Source organism: Lotus japonicus, chromosome 3 (assembly GCF_012489685.1).
Source record: "Lotus japonicus ecotype B-129 chromosome 3, LjGifu_v1.2".
In the NCBI taxonomy this organism is placed as follows: domain Eukaryota; kingdom Viridiplantae; phylum Streptophyta; class Magnoliopsida; order Fabales; family Fabaceae; genus Lotus; species Lotus japonicus.
In genome coordinates this window covers 28,889,763-28,912,399 of record NC_080043.1, presented here as the reverse complement: position 1 = coordinate 28,912,399, position 22,637 = coordinate 28,889,763, and the positions used below count along the sequence as shown (strand labels likewise).

General features: G+C 36.1%; 2 protein-coding genes across 2 annotated transcripts; one reads left to right on the top strand and one right to left on the bottom strand.

Moving 5' to 3' along the window:
* Nucleotides 1–12,924: 12,924 nt before the first annotated feature.
* LOC130748917 (protein TIC 56, chloroplastic) lies at nt 12,925–17,595 on the bottom strand. The gene is made up of 5 exons (XM_057602166.1): nt 16,825–17,595; nt 15,384–15,581; nt 14,301–14,583; nt 13,937–14,099; nt 12,925–13,395 (listed from the first exon to the last, which is right to left on the bottom strand). The coding sequence occupies exons 1-5, from the start codon at nt 17,510–17,512 to the stop codon at nt 13,171–13,173; spliced, it is 1,557 nt and encodes a 518-aa protein (XP_057458149.1). The 5' UTR covers nt 17,513–17,595; the 3' UTR covers nt 12,925–13,170.
* Nucleotides 17,596–18,456: 861 nt separating this feature from the next.
* LOC130748229 (gamma-interferon-responsive lysosomal thiol protein-like) lies at nt 18,457–21,816 on the top strand. The gene is made up of 5 exons (XM_057601407.1): nt 18,457–18,869; nt 20,080–20,145; nt 20,361–20,498; nt 21,270–21,362; nt 21,447–21,816. The coding sequence occupies exons 1-5, from the start codon at nt 18,561–18,563 to the stop codon at nt 21,639–21,641; spliced, it is 801 nt and encodes a 266-aa protein (XP_057457390.1). The 5' UTR covers nt 18,457–18,560; the 3' UTR covers nt 21,642–21,816.
* Nucleotides 21,817–22,637: the final 821 nt, after the last annotated feature.

Below are 22,637 nucleotides of genomic sequence, written 5' to 3'. Positions count from 1 at the left end.
GGAATTCATAGATGTTATGGTTGATGAAGTGACAAATGGAAATATGCCAAATGGTGTATTTCATACTAGAACATGGACCTCGATGACCGCTAAGTTGAATTTCAAAACAAAGCTTTCTTATAAAAAAGAACAACTGAAGGCAAAGATGCATAGGTTGCGAGCTTTGTATCGCGAATTCTCTGCACTTCTGAATCACACTGGATTTGGGTGGAATCCTGAAACCAACACTGTCACCGCAAGTGAGATGCTAATGATTAATATGGTTTATGATTATTACCAGGATTATTTGAATAAAACAGCGGTGCATGATTCTAAATTGTCTGGTCGTCAGTTTGTTAATGAAATATTGAATGGATCAGGAACGGTTTGCTTTGATTTATTTCGAATGAGGAAGTCATGCTTTGTTAGATTCTGTAATGAATTGAAGGAGAAAAACTACTTAAGTGACTCAAGGGATGTGTTTGTTGAAGAAAAAGTTGCAATGTTCTTGTTCATTATTGGTCATAGTGTTTAGCACAGGGTTGTTGCAAATCGCTTTCAACGTTCCACAGAAACAGTTTCACGTTATTTTAAGGAAGTTTTAAGAGCAGTATGCCGATTGGGGAAAAAGCTTATAAGACCAGATTCCACAGAATTGCCTGATAGCATTAAAAGTAACCTACTTGTGGTTCAAGGTATGTATGCAATATTGTTTAGTATTTAATTACTTCATATTTTATTCATTTATTTTATTTTGTTTTCAAGGTACTCATTGAGTTTTCTGGTTATAGAATTGCATAGGGGCAATTGATGGTACACATATAAGTGCATGGGTTCCCGCTGACAAACAAATGTCATGTAGAGGTAGAAAGACAACAATTACACAAAATGTTATGTGTGTTTGTGATTTCAATATGATGTTTACATATGTATATTCGGGATGGGAAGGAAGTGCACATGATGCTAAGGTATTTTTGGATGCACTTACCAATCCTAATGCAGAATTTCCTTGGCCACCTAGAGGTGGGTAGTAAATTTAAATTTAAATTATTTTCTTTAGATGGAATAAACATTTAAAACTAATATATTTTATGCAACGCAGGAAATTTCTATCTTGTTGATTCAGGCTATCCATGTACCGGAGGTTTTCTTCCACCTTTCAGGGGTGAAAGGTATCATGCACAAGAATATAGAGGCCAAGGTAGACAACCTAAGAACCGTGAAGAGTTATTCAACTATAGGCACTCATCCCTACGAATGACAATTGAGCGTTGCTTTGGAGTTTTGAAAAACAGGTTTCCTATTCTAAAGTTGATGACTTCATATAAACCTTGCAGACAACGACTTATAGTAACAGCATGTTGTGCTATTCATAATTACATATGCAAGTGGAATTTGAATGATGAACTATTTAGGATGTGGGAAGAACTGGATCCCGCGGAATTTGATAGCATGAATGAAGGTCCTAGCACTGCAGGAACAACCTCACATGATGACAATTTAGCAAGACTATCTGATGAAGGTGCAGCTGAAATGGCAATGCAAAGGGATCAAATTGCAGATTCGATGTGGGCACATCATGACATTGATAATTGACTCATTTTAACTTTGTTTGATATTAGACCGCACTAGTTTTAAATATTACCACTTTGACTTTGTTATCCAGTTATAATATGATAATATGACATTTTTCCTAGTTATTAGATTTTAATTGACTTTAACGTATGTAAGTGTTTTTTTAGTTTAACTTATCTAAAAAATGCATTAATATTCTCATGTTCATAAAATAAGACAAGTTCTTGTTCCATTTAAATATGAAGTTCATTTAAATCTTATAAAAGGAAACAACACAATCAAACAAGTTTTTAATTTTTTAGTTTTCAAAATGATTTTTCCAAAAAAGTTTTCTGTTTTTTCATTTTAAAAACAGTTTTCAAAACTAAAATTATCAAACAAGTTTTTTCTCCAATCTCTCCCCAAAAACAGTTTCCGAAAATTGATTCATAAAACAGTTTTGAGAACCCTTTTTGAAAAGGGTTAATGTAACACCCCGATTTCGGTGGCGTCACTTTAGTAACCAAAAATAAACTTAATGCGGAAAACGTGAATATATTTTTTTTTTCGTCGATAATATAAACAAGATTGAAATAAATAAAACGCAAATGCGAAAGACAACAGAACTAATATACAATATAAATTACAGCCCCCGCTGTAAGTAGCAACCTCGTCACGAGTGACCTCTAGTGACGGAAAGTAGAAAAGTGTAACGCCCGAAGGCAATATGTACAGACTAAAGTAAAGGTGAAGTGTCCGCAACACAAACCTCAAAAACGAGAATGAGTTAGCCCAATCGGCCTAAAACAAGACCTCCTAAGTCCAACCAACTCTCTGTGATTCCCGTAGAGAACCACACAAAAAGCTATCGGTGGGAAACTACCCTGTCCCCAAAGAAACAAATGATGTTCAGAGTTAAGACTCTACTCCTACACTAATCCTATCTCGAGGAGTTCACACCAGCACTAAAACCTACATGCTAGCATGATCGTCGTCTGAATCTGAATCCAGAACGACCAAGTCTATGTACACTACCCGTCCTCCTCTCGCAACCGCGATGCGCTCCGGTGCTGGCCTCTCGGGCTTAGGGCCCGAACCATGATCATCAATGATAGCAACGGTGGGTGCGCTGGACTCTGAAGAATGCACTCCCACAGGCTCCTCCTCTGAAGGGTCCTCATCATCAGAAGATGACGGTGGTGGCGGTGCTCCTAATCCTGGTCCGCAGTGTACTCCAGGCGGCAAGTTGAAACTGACAGTGCACCTCCTCAGCACTCCTTCCATCAAGTGTCCTACTCTGTCTACCCGATCCTCCATGATCCTCCCCGAGTACGTCGCGCGATGGCTAGCGGGGTCTACCACCCACGCGCCGGGGTCATCCTGATCTATCATCTCGTATCTAATCCCCCCGAAGGGTGGACCATCGTGAACCAGTCCGCTAAAGACATCTGACAAAGGGCGTAGTCCGCCAAAACACACACAGAAGACGCGATGGTCAACTCCAAAGAATTATGTAAATAATATCACCAATAGATACAGATAAGAGATTAGCCACTTAGGCTTATAGCTAGGGATAGCATCCTAGGGTTGTATATTCCATAATGAATGTAACGACAGTAATAACAAATAGCATGCTCCAAGTAGGATTAACAAGTAACAATCACACTCAGCAACTAAGTTAGTATGCATGTTGCATGAAATGCAATGCAGGTTAACCCAGTCAACCAAATGCATTCCGGAACGGATGGACATCAACAGATCAGCCCTAACACCAGCCACGATGGGACCATTTCGGCCCGCGTGCCTCTTATACCAACAACAACGGTAGTCAGATCAGCATAAAACCCGAAGGCCTGCCATTTCGGTCTGCTACTAAGAGTCACCTAACAGCGCTCTTACGCGGAAATCCGGGTCTTATAACCATTTTGGAATCCGCCGTGGTCCGGCATCTCACCGTGTTTAAACCACTTAATGAGTGCATGCAATGCAGTGATTAGCCAAACAACGTCTCCGACCTCACTCGACACGTCGCCACGTGTTCTAGATAAATTAATGTCTCTAAAAGCTTACCCTAAGGTAAAGTCGATTCTGCGACAAAAGACACTTCTTTACAACAACATAGTAACTCATGATGATCTCCAAATCATCCGACTCATCTCACTCCGATGGTCAAAACTGCTCAACGAGCAAAGAGTATCAACATACTCGGAAACTACCTGTTTCCCGGCTTATCTCTCAGATAGCCCAACAACACAACTGCTCCCAGAGCACAAGAGTATCAACATACTCAAAACTTCTTAACATTCTCAACACTTGGATCCGACGACACTTCTCGCTTTCCAAAACTAAGATTTGCATCCTAAGCTTCCTTTCGAGTTTATTATCATTATTTGAAGATTTAGAGGTTGTTTAATGTCTTATGAGTTTTCTTTACAAAATAATATCTTTTTAGTCTTATCGCAAATCTTATGAGTTTTCAACATCCCATAATCCCAATTAACTCCCCGAGAATGTCTCGATCCATTATAACCATAACAAGGCCCGAATCTCATTCGTCCTATCAAACTTTCCCCAAAATCTCAAAATAAAATCGGCATGACCTGCCCGCTATACTCACTACTCAGAATCACAGATATCAGTGAAAAGACATAATTAAATCAGCACAGTCAACAAACATGCAATATATCAACACATCCTAGAATAATCACGTAGCACTTAGCATATAAAGCATGCATCACACATCCTAGATTACCCACTTAGCACGTACCATGTAATTCAATCTCAAAAACAATCAGTAGATGAATCATCTACATTGTCAGCCGAAGCCTCAGAAAACATTTTTCCAATCAAACACAAACAAGTGCATAAACAATAAATCAATGTCGAAAGCATCGACCCTAAGCATTATCTAAGGATTCAGTGAGTAGCCCTCACCTGTAGATTCTCCAGGGTTCCCGTCTAGCGTTCCTTCACAATCAATGCCTTGCTCTTCAGGAAAATCCTCAAAAACACCTTTAGAGTAAAACCACAGAATTCCATCAAAAACTATCAGAAACTCAGTAACCAATACTCACTAAGGCTACACGAAGTAGTACATACTCCGAGGTACGATAATCTAGCGCGAAAGGACAAGTTTTTGAAATAAGAATTTTCTTCCTCCCCCCCTAGGGTGCTCGGCCACTATTGGTAATTAGGTGGGCCGATTTTTCTTCGATCAAACTTGGTTCCTAGGTGATTATTAGTCGTAACTAAGGGTATTCTAAACTCGGAAAAATTATCGGATCGAAAACTGTCGCAGGGGTATTTTGGTCAATATTTTTAGCTTAGAATTTCAAAACTGAAATTTCGAAAAACAAATTGGATGGGGACGTCACCAACGACGTTTATGACAACTAATCCTACTAGCACTAAGCTAAGGCGATAGTTTTCAGCCCAAAGGACGAAGCTTTGCCCCAAAATGGGTATTTTAAGCAGAATTGAAACTCGACGGTAGTTTTTCGAGAATCGGCGGAGTATTATTAGCTAAACATGCTCTTGGGCACGTAGGGAAGATGTTTAGATAGAAAAATGAAGTTATCAGGATAGTTTTGCAAAAACCTCAAAACTATGAGCACAGAAAGACATAGAGAAAAGCTATGGAAAAGACGATCAGAGGTAAGGATTAGCGACTATACCTCGATACCTTCAAGCAGCAACTGTCGAATCAACGATCAAGCAAGAAATGAACAAAATCTCTTCTCCTCCTCCTCCTCCAAAGCTCGCGGGTTCAAGAGAGAAAATGGAGATTTTGTGATTTTTTTTCTCATTTCTTGGCTATATATAGAGGTTGGAAAAACGCGGGAAAATGAAAGTTTCGCGATTCCGATTTTTCCGGCTTCATTCTCCGTGAATTCTAAGATAGCTTTTGACGACATAATTCCAAAACTCAAAAGAGGTTTCCTTGTATTTTAGGTGGCTAATGCAAAGTCGGTGTAAAACTATTTTACCCGATAAGTTACTTTTTGCATCGAATGTCGGAATAGAAAACTTCCTTCTGAAGAAAGATTGAAATCATCAAGAGAAATGGGTGTACGCGTGTGGAATCTTCATTTGAAGATCCGAATAGAAAAAGTCTTCCTCGTCGGTTGATTCTAGGGTTCTTGAACTATCAGGGTTTTAGTTTCGGCAAACTTCCGATGATTGGAATCGGACGTTCGTACATCCTAGAGTTTCGCCGTGAAACGATTGTTATAAAAAGGAATAAGAGAAAGTCTTATATTCCTCTTGAAGATTTTTGGAATTATTCCTATAGTGTTCCAAGGGTGGAACTTAGTCTTTTCCTAAGGTTCTTGTCCTAGGTTTAAGCGAATCGATCGTGCTATACCTTTTATCGATTTTGATACAATCCTTAGACTTTTCCTGAACTTTCTCCTTCATAAATTTATTTCATTTGATCAACTCTTGTTCAGGTTTCCCTTCACGATACATCAAGCCTAATCGTGAATAGGATTTTATTCACTTGACATAAACTGAAAAACTTGGGTCTTACAGTTAACAAACAGGCCCTTAGTGTGAGTTAGGTTGACAATAGTGAAAACTCTTGTATCTTCCGAGTTTTACAACTCCAAACCCAAAAATTGGAGGGAACAACTCCTGGTGCACTTTGAGTACTGGATGCAGCCTTCTAGCAGTTTCAAGAAGAACCAATATATATATATATATATGCTTATGTTACCCTTTTAATCTCCATCTCTTTAATTTTGGTTTTGCATTGTATATCAATTTGAATATTTTGCAAAATTAAGGTTCTTGTTGTATTGCCTTTGTTCATTCAAGATTCATATGTTATGGATTAGTTTCATTGTTTATGTAATAATTATGGATTGATTACCTATTAATTGCATTTTAGATTGTTGTTGAATTTCTACTTTGCTAACCTCATTTGTGAATCGATAGCAGATTATCAATTCTCCACTAGTATATTACCCAAGAATGACAATAATTTACCAAAAGTTGCTGAATTTTTAATACCCAATTCACCATCACTTAGGCCCCCGTTCAGGGTGGTTTTCGGTTTTGAGTTTTAAAATTTTTAAAAACCAAAAACAGTTTTTAGTTTTTATTTTTCGGTTTATAGCTTTTTGGTTTTTAAATTTAAAAAGGTGTTGTAAACTTGAGATGATGAAACAGCTCTACATACATTATCGTATAACAAGTCTTTTTTTCAAGGAAACCAACTGAAACGTAAAAGTAATAAAAAAATACTAAAAATCAAATAAGTTATATAATTTACAATTTAAACAATAAAATTAATAAAAATTTAAAGTTATATAATGAAATAGTAAAAAATACATAAAGGTGAAATGCAAAAAAAAGACTACAAAAGAAAATAAAAAATATAATAATATTAATAATAAAGTTTATAAAATATATAAAACTACAATACAAAAATTAATAGTTTCGTATGAGGTTTGTCTTGATATATAGTACAGGAAAAGATTGCAACATCACAATAAAATACTAAACTAGTGATAAAATCTAAAGGGAACCAAATACTGGTGTATATCGACACTTCGAAGTTCACTTCTGATATCATAAAATGATTGGACACACCAATGATTTTCTGTAATTGACATACATAATATGACTATAAATTCCTGCTAATGGGGAAGAATCAACTACCCTGAATGCCCATAAATCACAACACAACCAAGACTTCTAGTCTTCACGAGAGCCACTGTAGCATTGCTACTCGTAGAATTTTTTTTTGCCACATTTGCTTTCTATATTTATAGATAAATTATTGTAATGAAACTTAAAAAAAATTCATAAACTGTTAATAATCCAAGAAAGAAAAAAGTACATAAGGCTAACGAAATGCAGTTTTTCAAATTAACTCCAATATAGCTATAGTGTTGCATTAGTTGGATCCCATAATCGTTGAGCCAAACGATCATGAAATGCAGCCATTTGACGAAAAGATGTTGCAGTCAGCTGTGGTGGCACATGTTCCTCTATGTTGTTGTTTCCATTTACCGCTTCATCTTCTAATTGAATGTTCAATAAAATATGTCTTATCATTAATATTATGTAGTTTAAAAGTACAATTACAATCAATGACATAATAACACAAATTTGATCAAATAAACTCTCAATATGCCTTATCAGTTATGAATTTCATGTTCAACCAAAGAAGAGGCTAATTCTATTAATGTAAGTAAACTTAATATAGAGACTATGAACAAAAGATAAAGACTAACCAGTAGCAGAAATCTCCTCTATGCATCTGCAACAGAAAAAGCCCAATTTAGTCACATGAAAACTAAATTCGCAACAGTTCAATTCAAAAGGATCACGACTTATTGTATTGTCATCTCCAAAAACATAGTGATTTTCATTGGGTGTAGTGCTTGTCCGCTGCCTCATACATGAATATAAACAAAATGAAAGATTTTTTTTGGATATTCATGAAATCAGCTTGGTATAGATATTTTGCATTCAATTCTGTCAGTGTTGAATTCGAAAAAAAAATTCAAAAAAGAAATCGCAGATTAGGAAAAGTGGTAAAAGTAGTAGAGAGACACAAAATGCTGAGAATTAAAGAGAGATAAAAAGGAGTGAAAAAAATAAGGTGAAAAAGACACTTACCATAGAGACAAGAGCTTATAACAATGGAGAACCAACAATGGAGGACGACGTAATATAGAAAAGGGTGGAGAGAGATACATGAACGCATTATCCGTGCCCGATCTCAGGAAAGTGAGGAAATAGAATAAAACCTATTTTTATTGTTTTAAAAATACAGTGAAAACCGTTTTGAAATGAGCTTAAAACTGAATTCAACACCAATTTAGCCGAACAAGTTTTGTTTCCAAAGTCGCTTTTTAAAACCAAAAACTTGCAACCACCGCAACAACCCCTTAGGTATTCCTTCTAAGTTTTTACACTTTTTGGTGCAACATTGTTTGATCCTTCACATCAATAAAGATGCATGAGGTATGCAACGGTGTTGTGGTGGAGAGACTAGAAGAAAGAGTTAGTGTATGTAGTTAGGATTACACAATATGTGCATGTAATTCTCTAGGTGATGCACAAACATTGGTCGGCATATATTGATGCAAGGTGTGTAGTGAAATCACATAGACATTTGTTGACATGGATGACGAGTCTGTGTTGGTAGCACGCAGACATTGACATCATTGATGCAAGGTGCGTGTTGATAACAAATAGACGTTAGTTGACATTAATGCAAGGTGTGTGGATAACACACAAACATTGGTTAAAATTGATGCAGAGTGTGTGGTAAGGTTATACTAATTTCTAAGGAACTTCAGGAGAAAGCTTACAGGTTGCACCATAATTTTCAGCAAGGTTTCACACAATGTGAAAGTTCTTGAATTGATTTAATTCTATGTGAAGCGTGCTCTTTGTGGTGGAGTGTGATGATTTTCTTTATCGGTGCACGTAATGTGAATTATGATTGTAGGTAAAAACAATGATTTTCGGTGTAGACAATGAAGGATCTTCTCTTGCAATGGTAGAGATTATTGGAGTCGATTGCAACTTGCAAGTCTCATATTGCTTAAGTTAGTGAAGGATGAGAGAGTGATATACATATATAAACTCAAGTCCCTTGTTATAAATTCACCTGTTAAAAACACTTTAAGCTTATATTAGTGTTTCTTCTTTTTCTCTTATGCTCTTATTTTAGAGTATTGTGAGATATAATTCAAGTAATTGCTTAGAAAAGTGTAAGTGTTCTGAGGTCATGAGATAGTTGAGAGAGAAATTTATATGTTGTAATAATTTTCAGGCATTACGATTGTGCTTGTGCTTAATTCGCAACGGCTTCCCACCAGTTATTTCCCAATAAATATAACTTGTTGTTGTTAATGGTTGATGAAATATTGCCCCTATATTGTGTTATGATTAGCTATCTTTATCTATTAAGGAAGAAGTTCATTGTCATTTGAGTTTTGAACCAGATAAAAATTGGTTTTATTTTATTTTATTTTTATGTTGCCCTAGATTGTTTTAAGCCTTTAATTTTAATTTTATTTTTCGTTTGTTAGGCAAGCTCACCAACCCACCAGCTTGCCTCTAAGACTCTTTTAAACCAAATATCAAATGTAAATTGGTTTGTCCCAACCCAATTTTAACGGCCAAACTCGCCTCGTGCCAACCAAATTTGTCACCCCTATTGTGGATTTTTTTAATTTTTTAATTTCAGGTGCCATTGTCATTCCTAGCTTACTCTATCATTGTCATCGCTAGCTTACTCCTATGAATTATAGATAATTTTTATCTGGATCAATATCATCTCTAGATCATTCAGGCCAGGGAGGCTCGCAATCAAGTATGAAAATATTCATGACTTATTTTTTTCGCTAAATAAAACGGAAATCCAAACCTAAAATGTAGAGTATAGCAAACAAGATACTTTTTTTCTTCTAGGGGCTAAAATTGGATTCTTATTGTCATTCATTTTGTCTTCTTAGGAAAAAAAGTGTTGATGAGACGGAAGCAGTAGAGGGAGAAGAAATGGAAATTGACAATGTATTATGAGGCTATAACATGATTGAAGTTGGCATTGCAAATCTCAATTACTTCTCCTTCCATAGCTACTCTTGTCTCAATTACTTCTCAAGTTGGCCGAAAACAAAGTATCCAATATGAAGACCTATTGGTCCTTTTCATGTTGCAGGCATATTGAGGAGTTGATGACTGAATTTGAATCATTTTCCACATAACTTGTATATCTTCATATTCACCACAAGACTCCATATCCTTATAAAGATTAACAAGCCCATTTCTATGCCCTGGAGTCACCATCACAAAGAAACAAAGGATCAGGAACCAGATAAGGAACAAATATAACAACTTCAATTATTCACTTCTTTTAACTAATCAATCTTTCAGGGGATCGAGATCCTCGGCCTCAAAATGATGTCTCATTTTCTGTCTTAACTAATGAATTATGTTATGTCAATTAAAATATATATGAATATGACATTTGTAACTTTATAAGAGTGATTTTTAATGGACGTGGTGTAATCACATTGGTGAAACAGAAAATGAAACACCATATGGATACAGGTGATCTTGATCCTCTATCGTGATATTTTAAACATAAAAATTTCACAAATTAACTTACAATAATATGAAGCAGAATGTTTACTTCACCTTGGGGTTTAAACCTGAAGTATGAAGTGAGTTTGCTAAGGATGCTCTTGGTTGGACAGATAGCTAAGTGCTTGAAGTAGCAGCAGACTTTCCACTTCCCCATTTTTCAAAGAAGAGAGCCCTGCTTCTCTTCCTTGCAGCTAGTCCCCCCATGTTTTATATCCATCATGCCCTTTGAAAAAGTGTTGAGGAAAACAACAGGTGAATCCTTCCATAGAAGAAAACAACAAAGAAAAAAACATGGCCTTCGTTCTTCCTTATTTTAATTTATATCCTTTCAAGTTCGGAAACAAATATCGGCTCCTCCTACACTGCATAAAATATTTAAATTTATCTTACTAATCCTAAATGAATTAAACCCGTTTGATCGAATGATAGAATAAAAATGACCATATTTGTTATGTTGTAGTTATCACTTATATAGCTATTAGGCAAGCACATAATTATGAGCTGGAATTTAGAGCATTTTATGAACACCCAAATTATAAGCAGATATAAGTGATTATTAGTAAGCTAATCTGAACATTTTATGAAGAAAAAAAGACTCAAAACAACTTATAAATAAATTATAAACTATTCATATGAACTCTTCCAATATTAGTCTAAACATTTAGGTAAAAATGACTTAAAATATGAGTAATGGGAAGTATAAGATAAGCTCAAATTATGAATACAATGCACGGTTAGTAAATAAATACTGTAGTAAGTAGGGGGAATTGATTTGGATTTTGCTTTTCCTAGCTATCCCAGTTACCAAATATTCTCAATTTGATGGTAGCAACATAGAGTGTGCTAATGGGGCCCTTGGTCAAGCGGTTGGTTGGTTTATCTTCAGTGTCTTTGTGTTGGCATTGCAATTATATCAATTACTAGTTAACATTCTTCACAATCATAATATTCAAAGAAAAATAAAGTGCTTGCTTGGCACAATTGAATTGGATCAGAAGAGTAATCAATACTGAACAGAGCCTTTGGATTCTGTTCCAATCACTTTCTATGCTAACATAATCGTTTAGGTCAACGAAATTTAAAAAAAAAAATATAGACAGCATGTGCTTAGGAACATGTTTTGGTGAAGGTTTTCTCAACTGCTTATTTTTGGGCTGGAGATGTTTTTTTTTTCAAAAGCCAGAAGACAAGAGAAAATTCCAAGAAATATAATGCTATAATATTATGTAATATAAGAGCATTATTTAGAGTGCTTATAAAACAATAGATTATATATAGTAGTAACTTATTAAGGTTGTAATTGTATGACAAAAAATGTATGAAATAAGAAAAGTGATTAATTAATACAAAAAATAGAAAACACATTTGATCAGATGTTAATTATGCTAAATATATACTAAGTATATAGTTGTAATAATTATGCTACCATCTCACAATCACAATAGAGGAGGATGATCAATCACACAGGAAGTAGCAACGGGGAGTTTTCCGTAATAGCTGATAGCCTCACGGAGCAATGCCGCGTGCAGGTAGAAGGCCTACGGGTCATAAACTTCTTTTTTAGAAGAAGCAATGACGTACCGGGATATAAGCATCAGCTATTAAAAGTGCAATTAAACATATATTTTTATTATATTTAAAAAAAAAACTGTAATCTTTTATGACAGTTAAAGAGAGATGGGGATAGGTAAAAATATATCCCCTAAATCCTAATAGGGATAAGGGATGGAGCCAAGGACAGGGCATCCCGCACGGTTGCCACACCTTAGACTCAATACTCATATGCCTCTTGCAAACGTGTACAAAGACCAAATTTTTATAATCTTGAAGAAAATCATACCAAAACTCTGCTATAAATAGCCAGTAAAAAAGCAAACATGTTGTTCTAATAAATAGTACTTAATGAATTACTCACATATTGCCGGAAGGAGAGAAATATTAGAGTCTACTAAAAACGATTCAAGAGCTGGTACAAACTCTGCAACACCGTCATTCAATCCCTTGTGTTAAAGATAAGATGTTAAAAGTTCATCTAGTGGCCTTTGTTTCAGCCACAAGCATTCATTTTAAGCAGGCTAATGCACTTCTTTTCTGAGCAAATGTTTCTCTCTTCGACCGATTCGAAGTGTTTCTTACACTGTAGAAACAAACCAAGCTTGAAACAAAAGATTCATATTTTTACATGAAGCAAAATGTAATGTACTTTATAATAGAACTAACCAGGTACACATAACTTATGAAATACAACCACGCTTCGCCAAATGCATGCCCTCATGTCAATATACCAAATTAGCATGTTTATATAGCAGTAACATCTTATGTCAGTCACACCTCAAATAACTGGTGGAAACTTTAACTTGCAACAATTCAATTTTCAACATTTTAGCCAGTAAGTGGGTAAATAAATTGTTTTTGGCAACGATGATACATTGGTCAATTCAAAGTAATTACATTAAATAAAAATCAACTACTCAAACACAATAAGGTCTTACCATCTGATCTGCAGAAATCATGTAAGAAATGACACTAAGGGGATTTTTCATAAGGGGATTTTTCGTGCCATTCGTACTCGGGCAACCCAGCTTTCTTGCGGGCCTCTCTTTTCTCTGCATTTTTCTTCTGCGTAAGTTTCTCAATTCTGGTATAAAAATCATGCTGGATCTTGTTCACAATTTTGTCAAAGCCAGGAAGTGTCTTCTCCATTTTTTCATACAACTCATTGTTTAGGTCTTCAAATAGCTTAAACGTCCTCTGCAAATAATCAAAGCAAATAAAACCTCGTGTTTGACAGAAAAGCAATTTACGACAAAAATAAGCACTGCACAGCTACTCGAAAGTATAGCAGTGTGTTCTGGGGATTTGCTAAAATCTCATGCATAAATGCATCATCAGAATCGCTATTAGTTAACATAAAAAGGAAACCAATAAAGAAACTGTAATGCATCATGTTTGAGGTCTTGTTGAGGAAGGAAGGATTTCTAGAGAATGGCATGCATCCTAATGTTAACAGCTAACATCCTATTGTTCAGATATTTGATTAAGGAGAAAGAAGCTGGCGTTATGGCCGCAAGCCAGTAGATAAAAAGTAAAACTTTCCTAGTAATGATGACAAGGGAAAGAAAAGTTATATTTATACAAACATACATCTGTCCTTTACCAAGATATGAAACAGAAAAGTTGCAATTGGTAAGGCAGGTAATAAACTAGAATACTGCATCCTATAGAAGAAACGGAGAAAAGAACCTCCAAATATGCAATATTTGAATCCAAGTGCTTTGATGAAAACACATACCATAACGTCATTATTCCAGTGCCTGATGTATGGTGGCCCGGTGCTGAATGACCCAAGTGGTTCACGGTACCATTCACCATTAAATGTTATTCGATCCATTGCTTGTTCTATGCTCAGAACTTCCCACGGCCTCAACCCTGGAATAAGGTCAGCCAGCTTCCGTCTACCTCACACAGCCAGCAGGGAAGGCAAGAGTTAAACGATAATAGATTGAGTATAACAATCACAGTTCAATGCTATTTCCAGCTATTATTGACATAAACCTAGTTAAATTCTCTAATTCTGAATGTAAAAATGGAAGAAAGGAAAAAAAAAACAGAAATTTTATATTTACAACATACAGTCATTCGCCGCATATACATACCTCATATCTTTGGGAATGTATTTGTTGGGCATGTGATCCTGTTCCAAAATAGTGGTCAGTTCAGAGCCGCTAGCCCAAAGAAATAGCGCATGACTTGGAATTCTAACTCCAGGCCAAACACCATCATTAGCTTCCAATACTGCTAAATCACGTCTCTTGCTTTCTATGGCCTCTTCTTGAAGCTGCTCATATGTCTTCTCCTCAAAACCCTTAAGAGGAACCCAGGGTGGTATACCTCTTTGTAGTTTGTGAAGGAAAGCTGTTGCTGAAGCAGCAAATCGAACTGAAAATTTGCCAAACCAAGAATCAGTTTTTATGAGATGTGAAAGCTTCAGAGTTTGCCAGGTTAGCTTAATATCTGTTTTCTTCAATACAGAAAAAATTTCATTCAGATCCATTTGAGAAGATTTGGAAAACTTGTGCATGTGAATATACTTTAATACATTGTTCTATTTGAAGTTTGAAATAGTGGTACGAACCCCTCTGACAAACACGATGCCCCTAAGGAAGAAGATATAATAGAGCAGCATTTAACATTATTTTAATTCTACCATTTTTTCTTGAAAGAACTAAAGGAACCACTATCAAGATTTTTATTGAAAACTGGTTTTAACTTCTGTTTTTTATTCCATTTTAAGAAACTTGCAACAGAACATGTTTCAAAACCACTTTTGGATAGCCTTCTATTCTCCCTCTGACAATTGAGAGAGGATAAGACCACAAAATTTGGAAAACTTTTAAGACCAGTTCCTCCCATCTCATGATTTTTTCTAGGGCATGAAGTACAGAGAGATAGCATGAATCATCTATACGCCCGTACAAAGTATCATATTGTTACAAAAGATTGTAACTTGTTCATCAATTTGACATCTTTCTCCTCCAGCTTCTTCTAAGCTCCAACCCATCGAAAGACACAAGTTCAAAAGCTTTATTTTGCAGGATCATCAATCATCACAAAGAATGACGTGCCTTAGCATGCCCCCAAAAACAGTTGTATAACTAAAAATAATGAGCTCAAATCTAAACAATAACTATCGAAGAATATACATATATAAAGGAAAAAAATGAGTGAATTTAACAGACCTTCCCAGGTAGCAACTGCACGCTCCATTCCGTAAATCATGTGAATGGGTGCCCATTCATCCATATCCTCACCCCAAATGAAAGTATTCTTATCAATAATCCCAGCACCCCATGCAGTTTTAAGTTGAATCAACTCACACGGTCCTCGTGTTCGACCCAGACGATCCTTATAGTAAAATCCACCACTCCTCATGATAACTAAATCCAATGGAAAATGAAATCAATATCATACAAGTACAACAAACAGCCAGCACAAAAGATGAGAAGACACATGGAACAGTCGCATTTAATGCTCAATATTTTATCACAAAACATTCAACAAACAATGCACCACTGTCCATTCTAAATAATCCTAAATACTTCTTTTCTTTTTTATTGGCAAAATTAAAATCTTGAGAGGTGGATAGGTTGTTCCACAACAAAGACAGGGTGCACCATAATTAGTGATTCCCTACCAGTGAGGGATCACCAACAGGAATGAAACCCAAGCAAGACCTTGCTGTGAAGGCTTTCACGCCTACCAATTAATTAACCCAAAACCCATGGGCAAAGTACCTCAATTATTTCAATATATACATTGAGTTTAATAACTATACAATGATAGGGTAAATCGGGTTTTTCACAGGCATTCAACTAGGTTTCATCACATTTTCTATTTAGCCAGACACGAAAGTGTCCTCCACACATTCAAAAGTGTCCTCCACAGGAGACAATCTTGTTAGAGCTGGGAACATCCACATCTTGGCCAGACCTCTCCTAGTGAGGGTTCTTTTCCATACACACAAGACTCGAACCCAAGACCTTGCATACGCGGAATCAAGCATGTACAACTTGAATCCGTTGATTATAAGGCTTCATCATATTACCACATCATAAATAATTAATCAAAATTAAAGATAAAAAGGTAATATGGTGAGATGTAATTAGACGTATGTGTAAAACCATTCACATTGTTAGGGTATACTAATTAAACTCATCCACATTTTCATGCACACATTTCGCCAACAGGAATCAAACCAAAGACCTACCCAACACCATCTCTGTCAATGCTGTTCAATCCTAGCATCCTGCCAACTAAGCCCAACACTTATTGGCAACATTATCATTATATAAGGCCCCATTTAAAACAGCTTATTTGAGCTTAACTTATAACATAAGCGCTTATCCAAGTGTTTGACAAAGCTTATGTAAATAGCTTATGGCCTACCTATAAGCTAATCTGAGCTTATTTTCATAAGCTATTCAGATTAGTTTATGCTTACAGCTTACTTATAACCCATTTTCAGCTTATTTCAATAATTTTCTTAAATTAGCGCGCTTAAGCCTTTAAGTAAGTTGTTTACCCAAACAGGTCATAAATCCTACTAATCTATCACACTAGAACATCATTCCAACACATTACACACTGAAGCACAAAACATGGAAACAGATATCAACTTACAATCATAGTACCGCTTCTCAAGGTTCTTATACCCAATAGCCTGAGCAGCATCATTAGGCTTACAAGGAGGGTAAGGCCTCTGCCTAAACCCCCAAAGCCCAAAAAAGAACTGCCTTGCAAAATCCCAAAACTTATCATGAGCCTCCTGCCTAGTCTTCAACGCCTTCCGGGGCATCGGCCTCCCGTCGAGCCCGATAACATTCGGCAACGCCTTCCAAAGCTCCCTATCCTCCTTATGATACGGGTTCTCATTCTCCTTCAGCTCCATCTCATTCATCTTATCCGCAATCTCTTCCGCTCTAACCAAAAACTGCATCACGGGGCTGCTCTTAATCTTCTCCAACATCTCCATGTTCTCCTTGATTTCCTCCTCTGTAGGATTCTCCTTCTTCTCGAAAACGGGGTCGTCGTTGAGAATCTTCTCGACCTCTGGAGTGTGCCGGTGGTCGGGGAGATTCTCGCATTCCCAGAAGAATTGGTGCGCCATGCGGGTGTAGGGACCGGGTTCGTTGTCGTTGTCGGGTTTTTTCTTGGGGTTTCGACGGAAGAGGTTGATGGCGGCGAAGTTGGGGGAGTGGTGGTGGTTGTCGGAGAAGGTGAGGAGGGTGTTGAGAGGAGGAAGAGGGTTTGAGGGTTTTGAGAACCAGTTCCAGTTCCCTCCGAATGGGTTGAAGTTGATGGAAGCCATTGATGGATAGGTTGAGAGTGGAAATTGAAAACAACAGTGTGAAGAAGAAATGTTTAGATTAGAAAGTATGTGAGAGGAAGAAAAGTGAAATGAAATAAAGAGAAAATAAATAATATACAGAAAACGAGTAAATAGGTAATTTGGTCATTCACATGCTTGTCCATGGAAAAAGGGGAATAGGTTCATAAGCCATTGAATGAGTAAAATGCAGTCGAGTTAGTCATTGAGTCAATTTTGGTCTACTAACAATCTGATATGTTGTGTTAACTACCCTCGTAGTCGTTAAGTGTCTTCGTGTCATGTCTTAAACCTTGAGACGTCGAATGAGAAGGTCTCCAACTCATGTGTCAGGGAAGGGACATCGATTTGTAATGTGCTTAATGTCCTTGGTAGTCACGAGACGCTGGAGAGGGCCAGCGGGCGGTGGTGTAATAGGCGACATGGGGGAAGAGGGAGGAGGGAAATGTTTTCAGAGGGGAAGAGTGAGAGAGTGGGTGCAGAGTTAGGAGGGGAGGTAGCAGAGGCAGGGACGATACGAGGCGACATTACAAGGTAGAGGGAGGAGGGTCTTTCAGATAGAGAGACTTTATGCATTATAATGACGAACACTACTTAATATTCATTAAATTTTGCATCAGTGTATAGTACTCATCAAACATTAGCATCGATCATGTTGACACTAGAGCATGAGAAAAAAATAGGCTAAATCCATTTCAAATTGACTTTGGCTGAGCCAACAATGTCATTGGTTGATGATTTTATTGAGTGACAAAAAATTGAGTGGCGAAAAATTAAATTTTGACGCTTTACGTTGGCTAACAACACTAATTAATGTTAAACTAACGCTAAATTTTGACGCTAAAGAGCATGTTGATGGGTGTAAGTAATATATTATTTTCCTCACTCTAAATGAAAAGTGACATGTGCACTTTGTGCGTATAGCAGAGACAATAAGTTGGAAGATACTTTCCTTCCACAGTGATTCCTATATATCCTACAACTAGTATCAAATAGTGATTCTTCTCCTCCATATTTCCAAAAGCCAGAGATGAAAATGCCTCCTTTCCTTCATTCTTTTCCTCCTCGCTCATTCTTCTTCTGTTTCCTCCTTCTTCCACTTTTGCTCTTTCTCTTGCTCCTGGTAGCACCTTCTTCTTCTTCTTCCTCCTCTTCCTCCTCTCATGAAAACAAGGTAACCATGTCACTCTACTACGAAAGTTTATGCCCCTACTGTGCTGATTTCATAGTGAACAATCTTGTGAGGCTCTTCCAAACGGGTCTCATTTCAAGTGTAAATCTCAGAATGGTTCCTTGGGGCAACGCTTGGATTGCACATGATGGCACTGTGGTTTGTCAGGTAATTGATTACTTCTCTTCCGTTTTCCATCTTCTTCACCTTGTTGTTTATGTATTTTATTCTTGAATTTCTTGGTCAACACCGACTCATGTACCATGGAATAGTGGGAGACAGTCAACACCTGTAATTTGTGGTTGTTTTAGTTGTACATGAATCATTATTGTTTCTTCATGAAACCAATTAGTTTGATGGGATTGATAGGAGTCATTTATGATGGAAAGTGGAGAGTTGTATTCATCGGAAAAAATGATATATACTCACATTTGTAACAAATTATGTAAATCTCAATTATTTATTTTATAAGGTGGATTAGGAATGAGTGTACATTTAAAAAAAAAAAAGGAATGAGTGTAGGTTGTAATTGTAATGAGTCATTTTCAGGGATCAGTAACTCATAATTTAGGTACTGTGACCCTAATAAATTATTGTCTCTGTTGTTGTCAGTTGATTCATTACCCCAACTGAAATCTCCAACAACCAACCATGCCTATTGATCAGTATTTAAGGTTAAGATAAAAAAAGTTATAGCATGTCACAATTTTGTTGCCAAAATTACTTGTGATACTTTTTCTCATGGTTCCTCAAGGCCAGAGTAGTTACAACTTCAGTAACTCTTATTTTGTCAAACTCTTTTCGGTTTACTATACAAATTGAGTCCAGGGTCACTTTTTTTTTATGAGTCAACAGTATGGGCTATTTCTTTTTTTTTTCTTGGTCCAAAGTTTAGGCTCATTCCTATGAATGACATTTATCAACTGGGCTTTTATAATGAAGTTTGTTCTTCGACCAAAAATCTAATTAACTTTATTAAATTTTTGACAAAAAATAACCTCATTTGTCTCTTGAGACCAAGAAAAAAACAAGGTATAACTTTTTTTATATTTGGATATGATGTTGTTTCCTTAATACCATATGAAATGTATGCGCTATGTATGTTTTCTATTGAGAGTCACTTCCCTTTTAGAAAATGCTGAATGTCACGAATGATAACTCAACACTCAACGAAACCAAACGAAGTATGTTGATTGGTTAAAATCTCCCGAATCTGTTTTTTTTTCTTTCTGTCAAAGGCATATTTTAATTGGAGGCAAACATGATTCTTGTGTTTCTTGCATTATTTCTCCCGTAATAACTACCATTACTCTTTTTCTTTTTAATTTATATTTTATAATTTTTTCAGTATCATAATTTTTATTTGGAATAATTGCAGCATGGAGATGATGAATGCTTCATAAACACGATCGAGGCCTGCGCAATTACAATATATCCTGATGTGGTAGAATTCCGACAAAACAATTCACCATAGTACTTTTTGTTGTTACCGTACACATTTTTTAGTATTTAAACGCCTTGTAAATGTGGATTTCTTAGTAGTTTTGCACTTTTACAAGCTAATTTCACTATGATAATTTGATTATGTTGCTAGATAATCAATTGCTGTCATTATAGCAGAATACTTTATTGCACTAATATATAGTTCTGATGATGCAGGAAAAGCATTTCAGATTTGTACACTGCTTGGAGCGTCTCACCTTAGAGGGGAGGCATAATGAATGGATGAATTGCTTCCACATGACTGGATTGGGCACATTACCTGTTGACTGCTATAGAAGTGGCAAGGGAAAAAATGTCAGTTTTTTTCCTCTTTTTTTCTTCTTCTTGCTTTCAAAGATTTCAGTAGCGTTTTATGGTCACGTGAACACTAAATAACTCTTAATCTTTATTATTCATGATTAAATTCTTAAATAAAAATATTATTCTCATAAGACACAACAGTTTCATTATGTGAGAACGTATGGATATATCATGATAGTTGGGTTTAATATGAGTGTTCCGGATTAAATAATTAAGTAAAAATCACTCGAAACACCACGTTAATACCAACAAATTTTAACACACTTGGTAGATAGTTGGTTCTCATAAGCATGCTAATAAGGATTCGAAAATTGGTCGTGTGTATGAAAAATAATTTGTTGAAAGAGTCAAAACTCACTTCAGTGATCTTTATAGCTCAAAACAATTAGTCTATCGGCGTCGGCCGATGAATAAACTTAGGGCAACACACATAAAGAAAACACACTTTTTACCAGTTAGTTCAATCATTCAACATGAGCTATCGAGTTAAGATCATACGACTCATATTTGATTTTGTTAAATTGAACACAAACTCATTAGAAACATCAATCATGAGTCTTAATCGAACTACTTGAGTTTGTGCTAGCTAGCAGTGTAGTTGACCGCACCAAATACAGAGCCATACTTTGAATATTTAATTTTGAGAGCATAAACTGGACTTGTCCTGCATTATGCTAGGGCCAATCCTGTTAAATATCAATTGCATTTGCCTCTGTTGTTTCCAGCTTAAGCCCTTTGCGGCTAATATTTATGTTTAACAATCAGATTGAACTAAAGTATGCTACGGAAACTGCTCAGCTGAACCCTCCCCTCAGATTTGTTCCATGGGTGGTTGTCAACAACCAAGCACTCCAAGAGGTCTGTGATATTGATCTTTAAAGATTCTAAAGTCTTGGCCACACTCAGTCCCTTAACCTCTTGGTCCTTTTCTTGTGGTTGCAGGACTACGAAAATTTTGTGACATATATTTGCAGGGCATACAAGAGCCATTCGAAACCAGATGCTTGTACATCACTTTCAACAAGAACCTCTGACTCAAATGAGAAAATCAATTCCTCTCAACCTGCTTGCTATGCAAATGAAGCAAGAAATGTGACCTTACCATTAATCACAAGACTTAGGAGTAAATCCCCTTGAAAATGAAGTTGGAATATAATTTTGGTATGACTTATGTGGCTGCTGTATGAAAACAAACTTCAAGCTGCTGGCTAATCTAATATTGCAATGTGTGTGACTTGCCTAGAAATGTGGAAGTGTAATCATGATTGAACTTGTTGATTTTCTCCTCCAATAAGAAAAGTGAGTTGGAATATTTAGGGATGACAATATAGACCGATGGGGCGGGTGAAGTCTATTATTAACACACCAAAACATGAGTTGGGTTGGACTGACCCATTTTTTATATTTGTGTTAAAAAATTTAACCAATTCTTTTTTTTTTGAAAGCAAAAATTGAACCAAATTTACATCTTAAGGGTTGACTACTTAAAAAATTATGATAAAATAAAAATCAATAAATTATACACACATTTTAGAAAAATATCTTATTAGCTAACTAAGGTAAAGTATAATTTTTTTGACGGGAAGGTAAAGTATATATAATTGAAAGCTAAAGCATAACTATTTTATTAGCCATGTTCAAAAAGTCCAATCCTAGAAGAAAAACAAAGACAAACATAAAAATGCTGGTTGTGTTTTAAACAACAGCCATATGCCCCCCTTTTATTAGCCAATACAATGATGCCTAGTGTACTGTTATTTCCATGTCATAGCCATGTCATGTGTTTTCCTTATAAGTTTTAAATTTCGAATTGTAATCCTATATTTCTACAGTTTCGCATTTTATTCCAGCAATCATTTAAATTATTTTTTTTATTTTACAATTTACAAAACTCAAACATAATCTGTCAATTTGATATTATGATGATAAATTCATTTGGTGATAAGTTCTGGTAAATATCATAACCCTTGTTCATCTTCTTCTTGTGCCGCCCCTCATCGTCGGTAAATATCAGTGCCGCCGCCGAGAAATTCCCTCAGTCCCTCCCTTCCTCCAAAACCAGAGCCACTCAACCTCAGTCTTTATTGTTCCCAAAAAAACAAAACCCAGGTTGAAGAAATGGGAATGAAAACT